We start from the raw sequence: 17,998 nt of genomic DNA on the forward strand, positions 1-17,998 counted from the left end.
AAGTTCAGTACAACTTTATTGAAAGTTAAGTATCACTTCTGCTTTCTTCAAGAACAACAACAATCTTCTGCAACACACACAGCTTGTCAGTTTCTAAGAATAACTACCTTCATTTTCCAAATAATTACAATATCCTATGCAACAGCGCTCTGGCACCTACTGAAATGCCAAGCTCTACCCTGTCATATGTGTGTTCTGCCCTGTAGTACTTTACAAACCATCTGCACCACTGCTATATACTAGTTACTATATTATGCCATAACTATGCTAGCACATTACTACAGGAATTCCTAGAGGCACCTTAAATTAAAAATCACATTTCGCACTGGACAACACACTATGTTCACCACTTTATACACAAGACTCAGCATAATATGCGACTAAAGAAAGTTTAATAAGAAAAAGCAAAATCACCATAAATAGGAATAAAATTTACAAATTAAAAAAATACATGCCCACTTAGGCAAACTTGAAGTTTTTCAGTTTTGGGGTTAGATGGCTGGGTTTTTTTTCCTTAAATTAACAGCATCAGCAGTGGTTCCCTAAGGGTGCTACAACAAGCAGCTAAGCTTGTTACTTCATGTACAACTGTTGTAATGCTGCAAAGCCTGGGTAGGAGAGGAGCGGGGCCTCTGCTATAAACAGGAAGCAGACAAACCCACAAACTACTATGGCATCAACAGTTTCATGGAAACAGAAGCGTAACATAACTTGGTACAAGAGCACCACTATGAAGCCAGATCAGCATTGCAAATTACCATGCAAATGTAAATCTCAACTTCTGAGCCACAGCAGCACCTCACACGAGCAGATCAGAGCTGTAACATAATAGATGGCAATGCACTGCTTTTAGCACAGATCACTGGTGCTCCCCCTCCTCTTTTTTAATTAAAAAAAAAAACCCTCTCAGGCTTCAAACAAGTTCTTGTTGCAAATGCAAGATGAACATAGTATAAAAATAGTCTGCTGTAGTGATTCATCTGCGTTATTCCACAGAGCTCAGCTCAATTACACCAGCGTCTGGTCATAACTCAGTGAATGAATGCTTTGCTGCAGAATAATCTGCCCTTCAAGTGGCCCTTCAGAGAGCAGAAATGAGCAGCAGTGATTAGCTGCTAAGTTCCTAAGTGGAGTAAGGCTGCTTTCAAATTGATTTGTGAAGACTTGCTAACTTGGCAGCAGTGCAACCCATTGAAGCTACAATTAGCAGCAGGTGCAGCAGGAAATGATATGGCTTAAGTGTGTTCACAGGGACAAAGTTGGGCGCTGGCAAGGCCAAGATGCACAGAGAACAACCTGTCTCAGTGTCTCCACATCATCACAAAAAGGGGTGTTCTGAATAAAAGAACTCTGGTGCATGGCAGGGATGTCACTAACCTTCCTGATTTTCAGCTAACGATGGAAGAAGAGTGGTTTTCAGTTTCACAGTACTCTGCAAACACTGAGACTTCATGTTACTCTGAATGCATTGCTCACAAGTCTTACCTGAGCAACACAGCCATTAGTTTGAAATCTTTCAAAACACGAACCCTTAACAACACAGTACTGAACACTGGCTGCACATCACAGAGCAGGGGAGATCTTCTAAAGCACATTAGTTCTTTACCACATAGAGCCACAACTGTGTAGATATCCCTTTTCTGGAGCATTTGTTTAGGTGAGTGCCACAAACTGTTTCAGTTCAAGAGTCCTGCACACCCCTATGGACGCACAGATGCAAGGGCTGTGCAACAGCTCTTGTCTCTTGTGCTATGAGTACAATGAAAAGGAGGCTGATGACTCCTTATGAGAAACAGACTAAGGTATATAACCAGGCAAATTCAGTTATCTAGGGAAGGAACAGAAGAAAAGGAGGGCACAGTAATGGGACAACCCCATCACATCCACAATTATCTTGCAGAGACCACAAAGCTTCTCTACTGCAGAGGCGTAAGCCTAGCCAGATTTGGAGATTTGGTGCCACTTGTTCACAGTCAATTTTGTGTAATCTAGAATATCTGAGTTACTGTAATACTTTCTTTGAATAAATCCTCCAAAGACCCCACTAACAGCCCTGTTCTACTATCCTGTCTTTTCTCTTACCCCCCATATTACTACTGCCATACCTTCCTACTATCTCCAGTTCTCATTAAACCCTCCCAGAATGCACTATCAAAAGTAGCAGAATATTACACAAGCAAAATAAAGCTGGATAGCTTTTATCCTTTTAATAAAACTCAGTTTACTGAAGAATTCAACATAATTTGAATTCTTACTGTTCAGAAACAATTCTGGTAGGTAATTCTGGTTATTTCAGAGCTTCCCTGCACCAACCATCCTGCCTAATTAATTCATGAATTAAAAATTACAAATTCGCTCTTTTGCTAAAACTGTCCTTTAAATAGCTCTCTTGCTGCTCATCCCCTTTTAATTTTTCTAGAGAGCAAACAGGTCTTATCATTATTCTTCACTTTACTAGCTAAAAAAAAAAAAATTCTTTCATAGTTATCTCTGGTATAACCGATTCTCCTTTTGTCTCATCCTTCTAATTGCCATCTTTTGTACCTGTAGTCACTTGAGTTAATCTTTCCTCATGAGGGTGACCAAGTGCTAAAATATTCAAGGAGAAAAATCCCTACAGTGTCTTAGTGCTCCTACTTCCCTACACCTGTGTTACATCCAAGGACCCCACATGTACTGTAGCCGTGTATCCTGACAAGACTGTTGGGTCTTTTGCCCTGAGTTCTGTGTAAGTTCAGTAAAAATTTGGCAGGTTTTACCTTGATTTTTAAAAGCCATCTTTGAAGGTTAAACTACATTACTCTATTACCTCATGCACATTATTCTTACTTGGCAGACCATGGAAAAGATGGAGGTTTCCCAAGATTCTGTTAGCAGATCTACATCTTTTTGGAGGCTTTTCTCCCTCCTTCTATTTCTAGAGTACAAGTTTGCATCCTCTCTTTTAATAAAGAATTGTTTTCCTTTGAGTTCTCTCCCTCATTCCTGAAAGAATCTGTGAACAGTGAGCTATCAGCAACTTGCTTTTTATCTATTGTTAAATTCACCCCTTTCTGATTCCACATGTAATTATGTTATAATCAACTACACAAGAGAAATAACAGACAAAACTGAAAAACGTAAATTTACATCAGTTTTGAGAGAGAAAATAAGCTAGAGGAAAAGAAAAGCTTTACAAAGTAGTAATGTCACATCCATTTTCCCTGAACTCTGTAAGTAATGCACTAAGCTACAAGTTGCTGAAAAAATGTCATGTCTTGCATGTCTTTGCTATTTGAGAAACACTGCTCACATTTTCACTTTAGCAACTTAAACTTCCAGAATTGCTCTAGCTAGCTTTGGATAAGATGACCTCCTGAGGATCTTTCCAACCTGAATTACCACACGAACTGTTTTTATTTTCCTCATTTACATATTGTTAAATTCTATTCTTCCTGCATTTTTACTTGTCATCTCCCTTACTGATTAACTATTCAGGAACGAATCCTGTGAAATCACAAGATTGCCAGGATGGGGAAAGTTACAACTAATGAAAATCATCTTTGCCAGACTAATGACATGTTACTTCAAGAAACATGAACATTTCTGAGCACTTCAGTCAGAACAGATTTTTCCCCTAACTTGAATGTTTGCCACATTTCCCCACATAAGCTTCCTACCTCCACCCTTCCCTGTGGAAGACAAATTCTCTATGGAAATGGACAATAAAGCTCTCATACTAGCAAACTAATTCAGTCCAAATCTGCAACACCATCAACAGTATCAGTTCTTTTCCTGCAGACTCATGACAAGTATTACACTAATTTATGTGCAAAGTTTCCATTACAGCAATATTTTGTTTTTCCAATGTCATTTTAAAGACTTGTTGAGCAAACAAAGCACAGCAAAATAACACTTTAAGACTACTGCCCGTAACTCTAGCCACAGAACAGCTTTCAAGACGGAATGACAGCCCTCACTTGTTACCTCCTGCACAGCCACACTATGACAATCCATGCTCTGAGCAGCATGCACTCTAAAAAGACAAATCTGCAGGGGGTGAGAAAAAGGATGAGACATGCCAAGAGATAAAGTGCAGGAAGGTATCTGGTCAAATGCAAAGACAGTCTAATCCCAGACTATTGACTTATCTGCTGGACAACATAATCTTTCATTTTAAACTCTGACAGCATGAGCTGATACTAAGGCTTTAGGTATCAGAACTTCCATGTGTTCTGCATTCTCAAAAACAGCTCAGCAAGCCAGTCTGACACTCAACCCAGTTTTAAAGAAGCTAGTGAATGAGTATTTTCAAAAGCATTGTTTAAATTTCATGTTGCACATTCACCATTCTTAAAGGAATATAGATATTTTGGATGGTTTTTATAAGCAGGTACATTTACACATGTCAGAAGTTATATATTTGCATTTCAGCATTACCTCCCTCACTGGACAATGTTTCAACAGCCTTCCCACCCTACAAACCAGAACAGAAGATGACCAAATAGGATGCTTGTAAACAAACCTTGGATTTGAACTTCATGATCTTGTACTTTGGTGAAATGCTGTCATTAAATTCCTTGAAAACACTCATTATAGTTACTGGAGTCTCCATCTCTTTGCCAGTAGATAGGTCGATTTCCTCAAAAACAGAAGTGAGGTATTACAAATTAACAAAAAAGCCAGCAGACAATAAGTTGAATGACAATAAGTTGAATTTTACTTAGCTATTATGAATCATGTATCTCTTTTTCTAAGAAAAACTATAATGCAATCAGCCAAGAAATCCCAAATGTATAAAATATTATTTGAACAGAATGTTTAAAAAGCAGTAAGTTTTCTGGTAATACTTCAAGACCACTTTATTTGCTAAACAGCAAGTCTAAGGGTAAAAATCTGCCTGCAGTTGTTACTTAGGGTCAGGGGAAGTCACAGTGCTCTACTCTGCAGCTCACATGTGATATATTGTGTACACATTGTTTTTAACTTTACCACCTACATCAGCCAACACTGGCTTCCAACAGCTTCCATAAACACACTACTAGAGCTCACAACCTGCCATAAGCAGAATGAAAGGTACTTATGTTTGACATGCTTAAAAGTCACACTTACTGTTTCACGTGGCAGCAGATAAACAGTTCTCTCAATATTTTTCACTGTCACACAACAGCTGACATAGGTGGTTGCAGATTCAATCCAAACTTTGCCAAACAAAAATACCACACCTAAGGGAGAAGGGCAAAGAATTCAATATGCAGTTTTAAAATTAATCATTCCTAATGTTGCTTAAAGCAGCTTATAATGTACTCTTGCATTGAAACACAACCATTTCTGGTTTTGGTCCTTGAACAACAAATCTTTCCGATGTATAAGCACATTCTAAATTGTTTTAAACACCAGCTTTACAAACAGACACCTGGATCATTCTTCATATCTCTACCTCCATTACTATAGTAACACCTGATATGTAAAATTCAAAATGGCATTACACAGCCAGTCTCAAAACTCTGTTCTGATATTCCACTGCTGCCTATATTCATTTGACAATCCCTGGAGAGATGGAGGAAGGAGAGAGATGTCAGTGAAAGCTGAAAATTATCAGAATGCCTGTGCTGTCAATCAATCCTCTAACATGTGTTATCTACAGTTTTTCTCTCTTCAGCTAGACCAGTACAATTAACTCCTTTTCCCGACGCTTCAGTACCGTGAGACCAAGACTCTACTACCAATAAAACCTGTAGAAATACATTCTGAAGACAACAACTAGAAGCTGATCAGCTTTCAAGGGACTATTTTTAACAAATGAGGACACCAAAAGATGCATGACATTGCTAGGAATCCTGGATGCCAAGACAGCAGTTGTAACCAAGGGAGACACTCAGAAAGATTATACAGAGCAGGACTAGTGGCAACTGACTTCACTGTGGACAATGTCATTACTGTACATGCACATCTCTGAGCTCAGAAAGCTTGGCAATAGCACAAAACGCTGCAAACTGCTAATCAAATTATGTCAAACTTTAGAATAACCAAGCACCAAGCCACCTGACTGTCACATATAGTTTCCAAATTACCAGTACAAAAAACGTCCAAGTACAGCTCAGAAACCTGGCTTCACCAGGGTCCCATCAAGCTCCAAATAATTTGGAATTTGACTACATGGAAGACACTCCTCCTACAGCGTACTACTATTGATGAAAACAGAAATATCCCTGCTGAGACTGTCTCAGAAACAATGTCTCATGCATAGAAGATTTTGGAATCTGCATTTCTCCTTGGCCTGCAGTGCACAAACAAGTCCTTGGTTAAGTTATAATTCATCTTTGCCAGGAGATGTATCAGACATAAAGGCACCTTTCTTACTCCATTAGATCAAAGATAAATCAGTGAAGATGCACTAAGATGGATGACAGAGTCAAAGTGACAGGCTATGAAAAATCATTTTCTGAGTGCTTGGAATAGATGTGAACAAGACTACTTTTGTCAAGGACAGAGAATGCTGCGGTTTTGAAGATGATGAGAACATGGATACAAGTTTCAGCTGCACAAAGTATCTTAAGAAATTTTAATACAGAGGCAATCTTGAAGATTTAGACAGTTCGAATAAAAGTATTGAGAAAGAGCTCCAATTGCAGATCTAAGTGACAGGGAAGATGAAGTTCTTGTCCCCAGCAATCTTTTACTTTTTTGTTAAGGGATAAAAAAAAAAACCCACCTCAGATAGGTTTGTATCATAGAGAAAGATGAAACTGTGAGAGACCACAAAACAGTAGCTGATTGCCTGAACACCTGGCAATATTAAGAGCATGGAGTAGTTAATCTGTCAGAGGAGTACACATAAGCAGGTGAGGTAGAAAGGATATATAAGCCAGTCAAAGACAGGCTAAAAAGCTGCCAGGATTGCAAAGACAAACTTCAATCAACTCTAGCATGGACAAATAAGTGGTCTTAATAACCAGACTTCACAGAATCAGATTAACTTAGAATGGAAGGAACCTTTTGAGATCATCCAGCTGAACACTGGCACACACTACCACCCCCACAGGCAGCAAAAGCAGAACTTCAAAGAGTTTTCAGAGACATTTCATGCAAAACAAAAAAAACCAAAAAAAAAACCAAACCAAAACAAACAAAAAAAAACCCAAAAAAAACAACAGAGAGGTATCGGGCCCTATCCCCTGCAAGACTATGGAAAGAAAAAGAAAGAAAAAATAGAAATAAAGCTTAGAAATCAAAGTCTGTGAAAAGAAAGATCATGTTACCAAATGAACCAAAAGGTAAGCAAAGTCAAGACACAGGGAAAAAGTCTTGCAGAAGGGAAAAAAAAGGGCAGGTTTTATTCGTTATTTCTTTAAAATGGTAATAGGATCACAATTCTTGAGTTCTCTGCCTAAGACCATAAAGGGAATTATGAAAAGTAAGCCTCCAAAAAATCATTAAGTTTGAAAGAGTCTTATGATTATGCTATAGTATTTACTCCTCAGGCAATGAATTTGACATCCCAGCAAATGAGGCATAAACAAAGATCATGAACATGTTAAACAAAAAGCAATATCAAAATTTTCCCTTCTACATTACTAATTGAAAACAGGTGCAGTCTTTATTATTCAATCCTGAAAAAGTCATAATGAGAAAAGAACACTCCTTGCATGCGAGGAACAGAAATCCTTTCATAATTATGTTCCATTCAGCAATCACTGACTTAAAAGACAAAAAAAAGGAAAAATAACAATAGTGGGTTCTTTAAAAGTAGCAATTTTATATTAGAGCCATTGATTTCATCAAGATATCTATGATTATTACCACTCCCATCACCAAGCTGTTCAGCCCATCACAGTCTCATATTTAAGTTTGGCATCCCAACTCACAACAAAAGGTGTTAACAAAGAAATGTATCTGATGCTTACAACTTCAACCCTAAAAAACCTCCAACAACATGTGAAAGAACCTTCTGGTAAACACACATGAAGCACAAATTAGAAACCCAAGCTCCTAAAACTCCTGATGAAATGAGGGGATGGATGGGGAGTGCTCAGAACAGATGTGAACACAAATTGTTTTGTCAGAGCTGAGATCAGAATGATGCAATTTGAAGACTATGAGAGCTAGGATTCACATGTCAACTGCACAGGGTATCTTACCAATCTCAACTCAAAGACAATCTTCAAGATTTAGATAGCTTGAATTAGGGGATAAGAAATACAAGACAGACCTTGTATTTTTCAACCATCTTCCTCCCCTGACAGACATACCTTTCCTTTGTATAAAATCATGCAACTGCTATTGTACAGGCTTTCTATTCATGCACACGAATTTTAAGTTACTTTTCCAAAAACAAGAAAGCATGCTCAGCTGCCGCACCACAGAGCAAGAAATTAACAACTTCAGCTTGCTCGTGGAGTGTATAAAATTCTAAGAAGGACAATGGGTCACCAACACTGAACAGTGTTAGTAGATCCCTTTTACTTCCCTACTTCTATACTAGGCCAAGAGATGACATTCTCCTCCCAGTCACAGTGCCCTGTCCTGCAGACAGAGGTACAGAAAACCAAGAGACGAACGTCTTAGAGCACAGAGAAACAGGGTATCTGGATGTAATTTAGTCAAGTCTGAAAATCCCAACTGAACAAAAAGAATCAGATTGGCATTTTCTGCCTTTAACTGAACAGTTACCTGGCTGACTGAACTGATCTTCATAAGCATCCAGCCAATAGAATCTTAAAACTTGATCATCACTTTCCCCATTCACAAGTGGAAGGAGATTGGGGTCCAGCTGAACTTCTGCTGCTACTAGATCAGCTTCATCCTCATCAATTCTGTCCCAACATGAGAGACCTGGGAGAGAACAATTCCTGCAGGTTTTGCAGAAGAAAGAAACAAATAAAATTGTGCCTTTGTTATAATCACCATTTTGCTTTCTTCCAGGCCTATATTCTCTCTATATTTTGTTTTTCTTTCCACAACCAAGCAACACTCCCAACAGCTAGGTTTCCTCAGGTTTTTTCTGAAAAGAAGGATGAAGTGACAAAGACAGAAACCCACACATAAGTATGGTTCTTGATACACCACAAACAGGCTTTAAAAACCAGTAACCTGGTATTTCAGCTTTGTTCATTCAAGTCTTTACATAACAAATATATCCATCCATCTATAAAAGTTGCTCAGTGGGAACAACAGATTATTTCAACAAAACTACCTTTCCAGTCATTAGATGTTTAGGTCTTTTTCATCATTCAAATATTTTGCACTTTGAAATATTTTGTTATGGAAACATATGATTCAAGATTTTCCAAACAATTAAAAAAAAAAAGGGGGGGGAAATCCCTGTTTTCCTATTTCCAAAGACACAGCTGTTCACCATTACTTTTAGCAACAAAACTTTTACCTACATCTATTACGAAAGACCTTCACATTCACTTAGAATAAGCAACCTTAGTAATTCCTTGTTTTTGCTTACTGACACCAAAGTTCACTATTCAACACCCACATTGAGTCACCTCAGCGTGCTGAAATACACGTTGTCATATACACTAAATCCCAAAAACATCAAATATTTTTCAATTAGGTAGCTATCAGCATGTTACTATTCTTAATCTAACTACAAAAAAAAAAAGCATTGCACAGCATTATCACCATTCTGTCTGTATTACAATTATCCCTTTTGCAAAGACAAATATGAAGATAAATCTAAGGTTTACAGAAATTGAAAGCCTTTTTAGTGGAAGAAAAAAAAGAAGAAAAAGAGATTCTTACAAGACAGATGTCTCTTTTTTCTCTGATTCCAGCTGCTCTGTCTCTTTCTTTTCAATTTCATCGTCTCTTTTCAAGCTTTCAGCTGTCTCAGGTATAGTTTCCACATGCTCTGCTTCCATAGGTTCATCAAAGTCCTCCTCATCAAAATCCATCATTCCCTGATCATCATCTGGAAGTGCTGCAGGTAGAACTAAAGGCCTGAATCATTAAAATGACAAGCTGCATACTATAGCAGTATGCAGAGACAGCATACTGTAAGCATGAATATAATATACAGTATTAATATAGAAACAAAGTACCACATTTAAGTTAAGCTAGTATAATTTAACAAGTGTTTTTAACACTACTATGCCATATATAAACAGTTTCCAGAACTGGGTTTTGATTTACTTTCAATACCTTTAGTAGCTTTCTCTCCTACTGCCTTCACTCTTCCCTCATTTTCCACAGGTTTCTGCACATGCTTCGTGTCCTCATTTTCAGAGACTCTGACAGATTTTGCTGTATAATTGGGATGTTTAGGATGAAATGAAGCTGGAGGAAGAGCTTCCTTTCTGACATGAGCAGGCGCTTTCTTTGATATAGGGGTGACTACCTGAAAAACATTTCCACCATGAGTTAAAAAAAAAACCTCGTAAGAGCAAAGAAGAAAAAAAAACTAAACAACAAAACCTTGCACTTGCTATTTGCAGAACTAGTAACCAGGGCTGGAGGAAAAGTTCCACATATCTTGCAACATGATCCTCTCTTCCTACATCTCCCCTTTTTTCCCCAATCACTTCTAGTTTTGAATGCAGCTGTTGAGTAGCACTGGTGATTATTTTCACCGTAAGAGTTGATGTCACACAAGGTTCCACATATCAGATGTATCTACACTACTCCCTTTTCCCACTATGACCATTACCAAATATTTCACTGTATTTCCAGCTATAAAGTCCTTCCCATTTACCAGACCTCCTAACAAACTTCTAGCCTTCCATCCTTAGCAAGCCATCCCTCCTTTCACTCCAAAATCTTCCACTAAGGCAAATGTCTATCCATAGCTTCAATTTTCCATTTGTTTTCCATTTCTGCAAACAGCTGGTTTCTTATCCTTTTCCACACTCCTGCTTATTTCACCTCCCATCCTACTCTACTTGCCACAAGGGTGCTTTCTACTCTTTGGAAAAGAGACAAAGCAGAAACTCACCTTCATGTGATGCACCTAACATTGTACCAACAGTTTCACCTGTCAAATGTAACAGCTCCAAACTCCTACTATACTAAACATACAAAACTAATTGTACTGTTTATGTGTTCACATGAAAGGGGATGCGGGAAAATGCATGAAGTTACACTGTAACACTGCTATGGAAGCTATGGAGAAAGTTAATTTCCAGGAGGAGGAATAAAAGTCAACACTATTCAGATCAACAAAAACACAGATTAGTGCTTATTATTAATGAGAACACTTTTTTCCCCCCTTTACCTTAGAAGTTTGGGACTGCACAGAGAAAGGATTGAGTGGAACTCCAGCAGATCTTTTCCTTTTCAGCATTATAATTGGTGGTGGACTTAGTTGAACTGTCTGAATATTGAAGGAACAGAGAAAGTGACAAAAGGAAGAGTTGTTTAGTGTTTTCTTCTGCTTTGGTTAGCAACATTTTCCATCAAAGAGAAAGAAGGCCACCAATATTTTTTGTTTACCAAGAAAACACACTCCTCTGATACAAAACTCACCCCTATAAAATAATTTTATCTGAGCAATCAGCCCATGAAGACAGACAATAGATTTTTTGGGGAGGAAACAGTCTGAGAAAAACTGCCATAAGGTTCAATAAGTGAAACAGTTTTCAAACAGTGGGAATTTTAATAGCTAACCGTGCCTTTATTGCACAAGTATCAGAGTAACTTGTGCTATGTTTTTCATGTCTGCTGAAGCTGTAATACTGAACATATATGCCTCAAAAAAGGCAGAAGTGCTCTTTCAGCACTGTTACAATAGACGAAAACACATTTTAACTTATTTACATGTACAGATATTTTATGCTTAACCTTATCAACAGCTAATAATGAAAGAAATTTCACAAACAACAAAACAAAAAGATCAATAGCTAACTAGTATTTAAGTAAATAGAAGCCATAATGTAATTATTAGTGTTATTCTCCCTAATCAATGTTCCACAAAATTTGGCAGCATTAAAATGCATTTGTTTAATGATTTCAGGGGGCTTTATAGCCTTAATCAGATGTCGTAGGGAGGAGCAAAATAGTAACAGCACAAAACTAAGAGAATAGCTTCACATTGGAACAGCCTATACCCTTTACTGCCCTGAAAAAAACACATTAAGCTTATTATGGTTCAGCATATTCCACCTCAGTATCTCACCACTACAGCAGTTTCAATGTTTACATGTGAGCACTCCTTTTGGTTTTAAGAAATTTTGCTAAAAGGGCATTAGATATTTGAGATAATCCAACCCTGTCACAGCAGCCATCCTGCACTCCTGCCTCCAAGGGAGGGTTAACCTGGTTCTCTGCAGCAAGTTGTGGGAAGCAGGAGGCAGACAGTTCAGGCTACATGACCTGCTGAAACCTATGCTCCCTCAGCTCCTCCCCTAAACCCAAACACATCAGATGGAGATGTCTTACACAACCCTGGCTGAGGTGTGGTGACAGATATACACGATTCAGAGGCAGCCAAGTCCTCTTTCACTCCAAGGTGACTAAAACCTTGAAGGCTGCATTAGCACAGGCTCCACATCTTAACATAAACCATCTGTAATCAGGTCATAGTGGTACTGCCTTATCAAGAAATGCAGTCATGCAACATCTGCATGGTGCAGACAACAGGCAGACTGCACACCCATGTGGAATCTATCAATGAGATGTGCTATGGATGAAATCTGTCTTAGACTGTCTAGTTTCAAAAAAAACTGTATTTTCTCGGTATGTTCCATGACAAGAAGAATTAATGGATTAAAGTTGTTTCCAAAAGATTTTATTAACATACTTACTTCAGCACTAATATCTTGAAGAATATCCCCAAGTAAATCATCCTTGGACAGGTCCACAGTTTTCTGTAAGGTAAGATTAGCCAAACAGTTCTCAGTTATGTGTGCAAACCCAATCGGGAGAACAGCAGCAAATCACTAAAGGGTTTCCACAAAAGACACACAACATTTTCAGAAACGCTCCATACACAAGAGATAATAATAATAGAAGTTTGCCTCACTAGACATAAGAAACTAAAATGAGCCCTTGGTTTCCTCCCCTCCCTGAAACACTGTGAACAAGTCAGAAACATTTAAATTCAAAAACATAAAAACTTACATCTGTGTTTTTCTTCCCAGCACTAGCTATAAACATAGACTTAATTGTGTTTGGCTTTGACACCACAGACTTTTTCACATTCTTTTTACCAGTTGTAGATGTTTTGCCACCTTTTCCTACAGAAAGAAAAAATTTTAAATTGTGAATTTTACATAAGAAAAGTTCAATGTTTACAGGTCCAGTTATTAGCAGGGATAGATAGCCAAGGTAGTCTACTTCTTCCACCTTTACACTGCTGGCTGAAATGAAGCCTAATCATCTTTCAGCTTTGTAGCAGCTGTCATGCACACACAAAAAATGAAAAACCCTCTCAGCACCCTGACTTTCCTAGTCGTGTCAGAAATGCCTTTTGCATACTCCAGAAAAAGGACAAAGATACTTTACATGGAAGCATCTCCAGGGGGGAAAAAAAAAGTGTCCCAGGAATTTGGCACTATGCTGGGATTCTCAACATCAGACTCAGTTTCTCAGTTTGCCACCAGATTCCATTAAAAAGCTGGAAAAATCATATGATCCCAGATTCTTATAAGCATGTAAGTATTTTAGTGGTCAAGAGAGATCACACATCTTTTAGACACTGGCTTTGAAAACCAAGACCCCTCCCAGATGCATTTGTTCTAGAAGTGAATCCCCATTCCACAGAAGACTGTGAGCAGAAGTGCCCCGGTAGTGCTGAAGCAGTTAATAGTGATGTGACCTCCATTTGTCAGTTCCATCCTCTGCATCATGGGGGCTGAACAAAATCCACAGGCACAGAATGACAGAGCTTCGAGTAATCTGTCCTTTGGCCATGTTTACCACATATACTGATGGCAGGAAGTTGCCCATTTTGGGTACCTTTTAAAAGGCCCTGGAAGACATTCTTCAGTGGTCACATGCAAGTTACCTTTCTTATTGGAACTAAGAGCATCATCATCCAGATCTTCATCAAAGATTTCCCTTCCATCTTCTACATAACCTATCCCATCTGTAGAAAAGCAAATTGTTAAAAAAAATGCAGTTTAAATTCTGTCCTGATATTCCTGAATTTTTTACATATTTAAACATATATTCCCCCTTTAATATAGAGCAAAAGTTACAAAAGTGAGTATTAAAAACTACAGCACTCTCAGCTGTATCTTCTGTTAGACTAAGGACATTCTTACATGTTTAATTAGAAATTATCAATAACAGTACTTTTTTGGTAGAATTGTAGCACTGATAACTGGAAATAAAATTTCAAGAACAGGTCTTCATGGAAAAATATTTTCATTACCATACTAACAGACTACTATGAGAACAATGCAAAGATTAATTTCCATTAAAAGACTGCCTTTCTCTTGTCTCCTAAAACAAATTTTAAGAATGTACTAATAATAACTTGCCTCAAGCCATGAACATTATGAAGCCTAATTGAGTTATAACACTAGAACCAAAATAACTCTCCAAATGAATCTTAACTTACCATCATCAACAATCCAGTCATCATCCTGACGGTCTCTGACCATCTTGGAGTATTCATCCTCATCTATTTCATCATAAACACCTGTGAACTCCTCAACCTACAGTTAAGGTATACTGAGGATTAACAGTTTCCATACCATTAATACTATAGATCATCAGTTAGAATATAAAAGTTCCCAAGAATGCATGTAGGCTTCCTACACTGCTACACTGTCCACAACTAGTAAGCACAGTTATTTGTTAAGTTTCTTCTTTGGCAGTGATAAAAAACAAGTCATCCATTTTTAAAATTATCACCATATACTGAAACTCAAAATCTACTGAAGCACTGACAGAGATTTCACTTGAAAATTACTTGCTTTATTGCTCATTTCATATCACCAAAAAAAATTCTGAAATATAAGAAACCTAGCAGTGGAGACTTCTGACCTTGGCTGTACTCTCAAACACCAATCTGAGCTCACTGAAAATGAAAGGGATTTGATGTACCCAAGAAGAGTGCTCAGAGAAAATTTGCATGTTAATGATCTACAGACTTCTGGTTACTTTACATTTATTCACCTCAATGAGGAAGTCACTTCCTGTTGGCAGCACCATTGGACAGTTTACACTATCAATGTTACACTGACAGATTTCAGTTCTACCACTTAAATACTTAAATTTTGGTCTCTTTGTGGAAACCCAGCATAGCAATATTAATGGGATTCATTCGTGTAAAGCTCTGAAATTAAAGTTTAAAATCATTTGAGGTTAAAAAAAAAAGTAGTTTCCATCATAACATTAATTATGCAATTTTAAAAATCGGTCCTTCCCTGTGGCATAGTTCTCAAGCAATGGCAAGCATGTTTGACTTGCAGTTAACAAAACTGAGTTAGATTTGAAAACAGAAAGAAACAAATAAATTGTACTAGAAAGCAGAAAAAAAAATAGAGCTACATTCAGAAAAACACACCATTAAAAACACAAAAGCTGATCTGAAAGGCTTATTTTGTTTCCCACAACTTTTACATATCTATAAATGGTGATTAAGCATCTCAGCTCATATTCTTTTAACTAAGAAGAAAAGATGAATTTTCACCTCATATTTTAATTTTTCCCCAGCTTTGGCTTTTTTCAGACGTTCAAGTGCTTCTTGCTGGCCTCTTCTATTCTTCCTCTCACGTCTAGAACGTGATGCTGCAAAACTTCCAGACTCATCCATAGCTGTAATTAATTAAAAACAAGAGAAATGAGTTTAGCAATGAGCTGTTGTTATCTTTGGTACTTAAGCATTCAGGGATGCGTTAATAGATTACTGAAGTTTTGCTTAAAACCAAAACCTACTTGGCTAAAAGCACAGTCACAGATGGCTCTTCCTAAGCCAGTTCTGGAATGATACTGAAGGCATGGCCTGACAGGGAGATCAAACAGCCCTCTCATGCCAGCTCACATTCAGCATGAAGCTACCACCTAGATTTCCAAAGCACCTCTCAAATCTCATCAACCTTTCCCTGTAAAGGATCACCCCCCTCCTTCCTTGGGAATTTCCAGCTCCTTTTATTTTGCATGTCTCCATGACAACTCAGGAATACCAGACTTAGAGAAGGCCTACACTGCTACAAAGCAGTAATGTTTTTAGGCGGTTTCACAACGTTTGAGTGTGACCAGATTCAGACAAACTAGTAATCTGCTGACAGCTGACACCCCATTTCTTCTTCCACTTCCTTCCCTTCCAAATGCTCTCCCCCCAGCAAGCTGCTTTCTACTTCTCCCGACCTTTTTCTTTCTCTTAACTTGGGGCAGGAACACCTACCTGACCACAGGGATCAAGTGGACCCAATCCAACTTATAAAAGCAAACAAACAGCCCAGGGACAAGGCTGCGGGTTCAGTGCGAGGAGCTGAATACCCCGTGCAGGCAGAGGAGACCGAAGGCTGGCCAGGTGGCCGTAGGAGCAGGGCAGTCCCCACCCGGTGGCGGGAGGACATCAACTTGTGAATAGAGCTGCACCCAGGCAGTGTAGCTGGGACAGCTCCGGATTCGTACTGCTCAGGGCTGGGGTAAAAGGGGCATTTACACTGCCTGCTGGCCCATGGGGGAGAAGTGCAAAGATAGACCGCTTTGAGCGCGTTTATCTTCTGTCAATTCTTCGCCTTTACTGTACGCCAGCGTCTCACACAACGCACTCCTTTGGGACAAGCGTGTTTTCAGCCCCAGCCAGGACCGCCCGCGCCCGCCGCTGCCCCCAGGGCTGAGAGTGCCCCGCCGGAGACGCGACCCGGGAGAGCCACCGGTGCGGGGCTCCACTGCCGGTGCGGGGCTCCACTGCCGGTGCGGGGCTCCACTGCCGGTGCGGCCCGAGCCCGCCCCCCGGGCGTATCCCCCCGTTCCGCTCCCGCCCGGAGAGGGTCTCCCCGCTGGGGCAGCGCGGGCGCGGCCCCGCCGAGCCCCTCCCGAGGGACGCGGGACCCTCACGCTGCGCTGTCCGCCCCCACCACGGCCGCCCGCCCGCCGCGCACGCGCGCTCCCGCGCCCGGTGCGCGCGCTCTCGCCCTCCCTACCGCCAGAGCCGCTGCCCCGTCGCCCCCCGCCTGACAGCGAAACGCCGGCGCCTCCGAGGGACAGGCAGGAGGACAAGGACAGAGGCCCCGCCCGCCCCGCCGCCCCCGGGTCTCACCGTCCCGGCCCCGAGCGCCGCTCTCGGCCATGGCGCTCGCGCCAAAGGCTCCCGAAAGTGGCGCGAGACGGGAGCCCCGCGCGCCGCCGCCGGGGCCGCATCCAATCAGCGGGCGCGGGGGCGGGGGCGGGGCCGCCCCGGACGCTGGGGGAGCGCCGCCCGCGCGAAGGGCTCGGCCCGGCCCGGCCCGGCCCGGCCGCCTCCCGCCCCCGCGGCGTCCGGAGCGCGAACGGAGCCCGGAGGCGGGCGGAGACGCTTCCTGCGAGAGGCCTGCACCGCCGGGCCGCGACCCAGGCCTGGGTCGGGCCCGCTGCTGCTGCCGCGTCTTTGCAGGCGCTCGTTCGGCGCCAGGGCCCGCGGTACCCGCGAGTTGCGTCTGAAGGATCTAAGCAGGGCTCCATCTGCTGCAGGGGCCCATAGCCCGTACGGGTCCGGTGCCGCAGTTGGGGTAAATCCATGTTTAAATGCTTTGTCGTAAATACATAATGTCTCAATGTTAGATATAAAATATATCTCTTGAGCTGGGAGGAGGCGGTGGTTTATGCCAGTTGGATAAAAGCTGGAGCCAGGCGTGAGGGTGAAGCATCACCTCCAACATCGTTGTCAGCGGTCAGTCAGTCCCTGCTGGGGAAAACGGGCATTTCCCACACGGTTTCTTTCCATCGACATGTAACCACTGAAGGTTGGACAGTGATCATGACAAGACTAACATATGTAGAAACCATGGTATTCTTTTTTGCATATTTAAAGTAGTGTCACGATCCGCTAATGCAAGCGGGGGTCGTGATGGTTCGTTTATTGATCTCAGAGTGTAAAGGGACACAGGAGATTTCAGTTTTAATCAAAACAGTACAC

At 40.6% G+C, this 17,998-nt stretch overlaps 1 protein-coding gene across 7 annotated transcripts in view; it reads right to left on the reverse strand.

The window, feature by feature from the left end:
- POLA1 (DNA polymerase alpha 1, catalytic subunit) overlaps positions 1-17,221 on the reverse strand; it is a 188,026-nt gene extending 170,805 nt beyond the window's left edge. For 4 of the 7 annotated variants that reach the window (XM_069034547.1, XM_069034969.1, XM_069034884.1 and 1 more), the window contains exons 1-12: positions 17,144-17,221; positions 15,566-15,690; positions 14,489-14,585; positions 13,931-14,011; positions 13,045-13,160; positions 12,729-12,791; positions 11,201-11,299; positions 10,132-10,327; positions 9,733-9,922; positions 8,653-8,831; positions 5,092-5,204; positions 4,505-4,621 (exon numbers count right to left, since the gene is read on the reverse strand). In XM_069034547.1, coding sequence (XP_068890648.1) covers positions 4,505-4,621; positions 5,092-5,204; positions 8,653-8,831; positions 9,733-9,922; positions 10,132-10,327; positions 11,201-11,299; positions 12,729-12,791; positions 13,045-13,160; positions 13,931-14,011; positions 14,489-14,585; positions 15,566-15,690; positions 17,144-17,174 — 1,407 coding nt within the window. In that variant the 5' untranslated portion in view covers positions 17,175-17,221. Of the gene's footprint in view, positions 1-4,504; positions 4,622-5,091; positions 5,205-8,652; positions 8,832-9,732; positions 9,923-10,131; positions 10,328-11,200; positions 11,300-12,728; positions 12,792-13,044; positions 13,161-13,930; positions 14,012-14,488; positions 14,586-15,565; positions 15,691-16,279; positions 16,631-17,027; positions 17,048-17,143 lie in introns of those variants that run through there. The other 3 variants (XM_069034628.1, XM_069034801.1, XM_069034718.1) reach the window with 3 other exon arrangements.
- Positions 17,222-17,998: the final 777 nt, after the last annotated feature.

This window comes from Aphelocoma coerulescens, chromosome 1 (assembly GCF_041296385.1).
Source record: "Aphelocoma coerulescens isolate FSJ_1873_10779 chromosome 1, UR_Acoe_1.0, whole genome shotgun sequence".
Lineage (NCBI taxonomy): Eukaryota > Metazoa > Chordata > Aves > Passeriformes > Corvidae > Aphelocoma > Aphelocoma coerulescens.